The following is a 6,853-nucleotide window of genomic DNA, read 5'->3' as shown; positions in this document are numbered from 1 at the left end:
TGTGTGTGTGTGTGTGTGTGTGTGTGTGTGTGTGTGTGTGTGTGTGTGTGTGTGTGTGTAATAAATTCTCTCTCTCAGACAGTGTGTGTGTGTGTGTGTGTGTGTGTGTGTGTGTGTGTGTGTGTGTAATAAATTCTCTCTCTCAGACAGTGTGAGGTTGGTGAATGGTGGAAGTCGCTGTGCTGGGAGAGTGGAGGTTCTTCATGAAGGACAGTGGGGAACAGTGTGTAGTGATAGATGGGATATGAGCGATGCTGCAGTGGTGTGTGGAGAACTGCACTGTGGAGAAGCTGTAAATGTGCATCATAGAGCTCACTTTGGACCAGGATCAGGACCAATCTGGATGGATGATGTGGGCTGTAGAGGATCAGAGTCGACACTGAAGGACTGTAGATCAGGAGGGTGGGGGAAACATGACTGTAATCATGGTGATGATGCTGGAGTCACCTGCTCAGGTAAACTGCTGTATTTAGAAAAAACTTTACAATCAGTAAAATGATTATTATGAATGAATTTACTCATTTAAATTCCAAAACATTCACTTTATTAAAATAAACAATAAAATATTATTGATAAAATAAAAGAATAAAAGGAGAACAAATGAATGAACACATTGAGATTTTATTGAAATAATTTTGTAACTACACTGGAATGATTTCTTGATGTTTTCTCTTGTTGGAAACTCAAAATTTACACAATGAAATAAAACTCAGCTCACAGAAAGTCCAGACTCACTGCTGGTCCTCACCGATGTTCTGGAAGAGTGGAGGTGTTTCATGGAGGTTCCTGGTCCACAGTGTGTGATGGTGACTTTGACCAGCAGGATGCAGAGGTTGTGTGTCGAGATCTGGACTGTGGGATTCCTGTGAAGGTTCTGGGATCAGCTGCTTTTGGTCGAGGGGAGGGTCAGGTGTGGACAGAGGAGCTTCAGTGTAGAGGAAATGAATCTGATATTACCCTCTGTCCAATATCATCTTCACTCAAACACTCAAACTGCTCCCATCACAATGATGTGGGATTAATATGTTCTGGTAAAGTATCATGATTGAACTTCTGTTTAAATAGAGACCACGTTCCTGTCAATCAAACTTTAAGGTGTCTTTGTTGATGTTCCTCTTTCACTGAGCTCTCGGCTGTTTGTTCAGGTCACACAGAGGCTCGGCTGGTGAACGGATCAGACTCCTGTTCTGGTCGAGTGGAGCTCCAGTACCTCAGTGAGTGGGGCACAGTTTGTGCTGTAGGCTGGGATATGAGAGCTGCAGATGTTCTCTGTGCACAGCTGGATTGTGGGAGTGCTGTGGCTGTGGTGGAGGTGGACTGGTTTGTGGAGGGGAGTGGCCACATCTGGGCTGATGTGTTTGATTGTCAGGGGAATGAGACACACCTATCACAATGTGGCATCTCATCATGGAGTCGAGCTGCATGTTCTCATAAACACGATGCTGGAGTGATCTGTAACGGTGAGATATTAACATCACGTACACCACGTTAGTGAATAAAGTCAGTGTTCATTAGAATATTTCAGTGATGTTCTTCTGCTTCAGGATCATCCATGGCGTTTCATGAGGGGCGAGTGCGGTTGTCTGGAGGGAGCGAGTGTCAGGGGGAGGTGGAGATTTATTTCAGGCAGGACTGGAGGAAAGTTCTCCTGGACTCGTGGAGTCTGTCTGAGGCGTCTGTGCTCTGCAGACAGCTGGGCTGTGGCTCTGTGCTGAACTACCGTTCATCTCCATCCACCACTGAACACAAACACATGTGTGTAACGGCTTTCAGCTGCTCTGGGAGTGAAGCTCATCTGGGGAACTGCAGCAGTGCACAAGCTGTCAACTGCACCTCTGGAGAACATCTGTACATCACCTGCTCAGGTAAACTGCTGTATTTAGAAAAACTTTAGAATCAGTAAAATGATTATTATGAATGAATTTACTCATTTAAATTCCAAAACATTCACTTTATTAAAATAAACAATAAAATATTATTGATAAAATAAAAAGAATAAAAAGGAGAACAAATGAATGAACACATTGAGATTTTATTGAAATAATTTTGTAACTACACTGGAATGATTTCTTGATGTTTTCTCTTGTTGGAAACTCAAAATTTACACAATGAAATAAAACTCAGGTCACAGAAAGTCCAGACTCACTGCTGGTCCTCACCGATGTTCTGGAAGAGTGGAGGTGTTTCATGGAGGTTCCTGGTCCACAGTGTGTGATGGTGACTTTGACCAGCAGGATGCAGAGGTTGTGTGTCGAGAGCTGGACTGTGGGATTCCTGTGAAGGTTCTGGGATCAGCTGCTTTTGGTCGAGGGGAGGGTCAGGTGTGGACAGAGGAGCTTCAGTGTAGAGGAAATGAATCTGATATTACCCTCTGTCCATTATCATCTTCACTCAAACACTCAAACTGCTCCCATCACAATGATGTGGGATTAATATGTTCTGGTAAAGTATCATGATTGAACTTCTGTTTAAATAGAGACCACGTTCCTGTCAATCAAACTTTAAGGTGTCTTTGTTGATGTTCCTCTTTCACTGAGCTCTCGGCTGTTTGTTCAGGTCACACAGAGGCTCGGCTGGTGAACGGATCAGACTCCTGTTCTGGTCGAGTGGAGCTCCAGTACCTCAGTGAGTGGGGCACAGTTTGTGCTGTAGGCTGGGATATGAGAGCTGCAGATGTTCTCTGTGCACAGCTGGATTGTGGGAGTGCTGTGGCTGTGGTGGAGGTGGACTGGTTTGTGGAGGGAGTGGCCACATCTGGGCTGATGTGTTTGATTGTCAGGGAATGAGACACACCTATCACAATGTGGCATCTCATCATGGAGTCGAGCTGCATGTTCTCATAAACACGATGCTGGAGTGATCTGTAACGGTGAGATATTAACATCACGTACACCACGTTAGTGAATAAAGTCAGTGTTCATTAGAATATTTCAGTGATGTTCTTCTGCTTCAGGATCATCCATGGCGTTTCATGAGGGGCGAGTGCGGTTGTCTGGAGGAGCGAGTGTCAGGGGAGGTGGAGATTTATTTCAGGCAGGACTGGAGGAAAGTTCTCCTGGACTCGTGGAGTCTGTCTGAGGCGTCTGTGCTCTGCAGACAGCTGGGCTGTGGCTCTGTGCTGAACTACCGTTCATCTCCATCCACCACTGAACACAAACACATGTGTGTAACGGCTTTCAGCTGCTCTGGGAGTGAAGCTCATCTGGGGAACTGCAGCAGTGCACAAGCTGTCAACTGCACCTCTGGAGAACATCTGTACATCACCTGCTCAGGTAAACTGCTGTATTTAGAAAAACTTTAGAATCAGTAAAATGATTATTATGAATGAATTTACTCATTTAAATTCCAAAACATTCACTTTATTAAAATAAACAATAAAATATTATTGATAAAATAAAAAGAATAAAAAGGAGAACAAATGAATGAACACATTGAGATTTTATTGAAATAATTTTGTAACTACACTGGAATGATTTCTTGATGTTTTCTCTTGTTGGAAACTCAAAATTTACACAATGAAATAAAACTCAGGTCACAGAAAGTCCAGACTCACTGCTGGTCCTCACCGATGTTCTGGAAGAGTGGAGGTGTTTCATGGAGGTTCCTGGTCCACAGTGTGTGATGGTGACTTTGACCAGCAGGATGCAGAGGTTGTGTGTCGAGAGCTGGACTGTGGGATTCCTGTGAAGGTTCTGGGATCAGCTGCTTTTGGTCGAGGGGAGGGTCAGGTGTGGACAGAGGAGCTTCAGTGTAGAGGAAATGAATCTGATATTACCCTCTGTCCATTATCATCTTCACTCAAACACTCAAACTGCTCCCATCACAATGATGTGGGATTAATATGTTCTGGTAAAGTATCATGATTGAACTTCTGTTTAAATAGAGACCACGTTCCTGTCAATCAAACTTTAAGGTGTCTTTGTTGATGTTCCTCTTCACTGAGCTCTCGGCTGTTTGTTCAGGTCACACAGAGGCTCGGCTGGTGAACGGATCAGACTCCTGTTCTGGTCGAGTGGAGCTCCAGTACCTCAGTGAGTGGGGCACAGTTTGTGCTGTAGGCTGGGATATGAGAGCTGCAGATGTTCTCTGTGCACAGCTGGATTGTGGGAGTGCTGTGGCTGTGGTGGAGGTGGACTGGTTTGTGGAGGGAGTGGCCACATCTGGGCTGATGTGTTTGATTGTCAGGGAATGAGACACACCTATCACAATGTGGCATCTCATCATGGAGTCGAGCTGCATGTTCTCATAAACACGATGCTGGAGTGATCTGTAACGGTGAGATATTAACATCACGTACACCACGTTAGTGAATAAAGTCAGTGTTCATTAGAATATTTCAGTGATGTTCTTCTGCTTCAGGATCATCCATGGCGTTTCATGAGGGGCGAGTGCGGTTGTCTGGAGGAGCGAGTGTCAGGGGAGGTGGAGATTTATTTCAGGCAGGACTGGAGGAAAGTTCTCCTGGACTCGTGGAGTCTGTCTGAGGCGTCTGTGCTCTGCAGACAGCTGGGCTGTGGCTCTGTGCTGAACTACCGTTCATCTCCATCCACCACTGAATTAAGATCCATATCAGTTGTAATTTTCACACACACACACACACACACACACACACACACACACACACACACACACACACACACACACACACACACACACACACACACATATCAGGTTTGCCTCTGTGTAACTCTGGAGTAAGAATTAGAGGTTGGGTTTGAGGATGAAGTCAAAAGGATCTGAATGGTGACTTGGTAAACATTATAAATTTAATATTATATATTTTTTGTATTTCTTGATGTTGACTCTGTTTTGCTGATGAAATCCATACAGTTTACCACATACTTGCATCTGTGTGTGTGTGTGTGTGTGTGTGTGTGTGTGTCTGTGTGTGTGTGTGTGTGTGTGTGTGTGTGTGTGTGTGTGTGTGTGTGTGTGTGTGTGTGTGTGTGTGTGTAAACAGCCCCAGGTCCATCAGACTGGTAGGTTCTGGAGGAGACTGTGCAGGAAGGCTGGAGGTTTTCCACAGTGGTTCATGGGGAACAGTGTGTGATGACTCTTGGGGTATTGAGGATGCAGATGTGGTGTGCAGACAGCTGCAGTGTGGACGGGCCCTCAGTACCCACACACCAGCCTGGTTTGGTCCTGGAACTGGGTCCATATGGCTGAATGAGGTGGAGTGTGAGGGAATGAGACGTCCCTGTGGAACTGCAGATTTCAGCTGTGTGAAGAGGGTGAATGTGGACACCAGGAGGACGTAGGAGTCGTGTGCTCAGGTACAGTGTGATGACTGAGAATAAACCTGTTAAATATATTCAATATGTAGAAGTGTATAAATCATCCTTCTCCCACCAGAGTTTAAAGAGATCCGACTCACGGGGGCTGTGAGGGAATCTGGAAGTGTTCTACAATGGAACCTGGGGTAATGTGTGTCACAATCAGATGGATGATGAAACAGTAAACATGGTGTGTCGAGAGCTGAACTGTGGAACAGATGAAGTCTGATAAACACTGAAGCGAGTAGAATCTGCTCCTAACTGGCTGGATTATCTGAAGTGTAGGAAACACGACTCTAATCTGTGGCAGTGTCCATCTTCACCCTGGGGACAGAACAGCTGTGATAATAGTGATGAGGTGGTATTAACTGCACAGGTGGTCCACAAGGTACACAAGAACATTGCTCCTCATTTCCCTCTTAGAAACATTGATCAAGTAAAGATTTATAAAGAAAAGCTGTTTGTTCTTCATTTGTATTTGTTAAAGACAGAAGATATTTTCCAATGTGTTTATAAAATAATTTATAAAAAATAACTTCCTCATATAACCATCCTGAGATCATCTGAACTTCTTCATATTACATGAAAAATTTTAACTAACAGAGATTATTTCAATAACAGAACCCAAAGCTGATTTTCCTGCTTCAAATTCTTTTATTATTCATCAGTTCATAAATTTATTTTTACATGAAAGATCATTTTCAGGATCTTCAGTAAATATAAGGTTTTATCTTCATGGTGTTGTAATGAGGTGTGTAACTGGAGATGTTATTCAGCGTTGGTGTGTTTCCTCATGTGTGATGTGCGTGATGTAGAACACTGGTCTCTCAGGCTGAGTGGAGGAAAGGGAAGCTGCTCTGGGAGGTTGGAGGTGTATCATAACGCTACATGGGGCTCCGTTTGTGATGATCAGTGGAACATCAGTAACGCTCAGGTGGTGTGCAGACAGCTGGGCTGTGGGTCGGTGCTGAGTGCTGATAGGTTTGGTCCTGGTGAAGGGACTGTCTGGCTGAACAGAGTGAAGTGTCGAGGGGATGAGATTCACCTGTGGGACTGTCATCATTCCCTGAAGAAACACACTGACTGCTCTCATGCTGGAGTCACCTGTGCAGGTCAGAGGGGTGTGCTAACTTTTCAGCATTCTGTCTCCACTCATTACACTTTTCTCCCAGGGTTAAAAACATACAATTTTAAATGGATTTCTGTTACAGACGTATCTGCATCCACCACTTCTACAACCAAATCAACAACAATCACCACCACAACAGGTACAATATTACAATCTTCCTGTCCACCATTTTTCTACATCTTTATGAAAACACTGTCCTGTGGAGATTCTCTTCTATAATTTCATTTCAGCCAGAAGAACAGGAACATCAACTGTAGCTCCATCCACCCTCCACTGGTTCTCTTTGTGTTGGGGACGCTGCTCTTCCTGGCCTTAGTGCTTCTGGTGGTACTGTTTTACCAGAACAGAGTGCTCAGGAGAGGTACAGCACATTCACACATTTTCTTTTCTGTTCAACATCAAATACATTTTATATCAAATTTATTATTATTATTATGATTATTATTATTAT

At 44.1% G+C, this 6,853-nt stretch overlaps 1 protein-coding gene across 1 annotated transcript; it reads left to right on the top strand.

Annotated features, from left to right (window-relative positions):
- Positions 1-709: 709 nt before the first annotated feature.
- LOC124401090 (scavenger receptor cysteine-rich type 1 protein M130-like) lies at positions 710-6,647 on the top strand (the record flags this gene model as incomplete). Its single annotated transcript, XM_046873072.1, has 12 exons — positions 710-1,031; positions 1,146-1,460; positions 1,545-1,865; positions 2,125-2,442; positions 2,557-2,774; positions 2,954-3,272; positions 3,532-3,849; positions 3,963-4,180; positions 4,360-4,534; positions 5,632-5,661; positions 6,089-6,394; positions 6,485-6,647. Coding segments are annotated over 12 exons (2,997 nt in total), but the record flags the coding sequence as incomplete, so codon positions are not given.
- Between the last annotated feature and the right edge of the window lie 206 nt (positions 6,648-6,853).

The sequence above is a fragment of the Silurus meridionalis genome, chromosome 18 (assembly GCF_014805685.1).
Source record: "Silurus meridionalis isolate SWU-2019-XX chromosome 18, ASM1480568v1, whole genome shotgun sequence".
NCBI lineage: Eukaryota > Metazoa > Chordata > Actinopteri > Siluriformes > Siluridae > Silurus > Silurus meridionalis.
The sequence above is the reverse complement of the archived record's forward strand: the minus strand, read 5'-3'. Positions and strand labels throughout refer to the sequence as shown.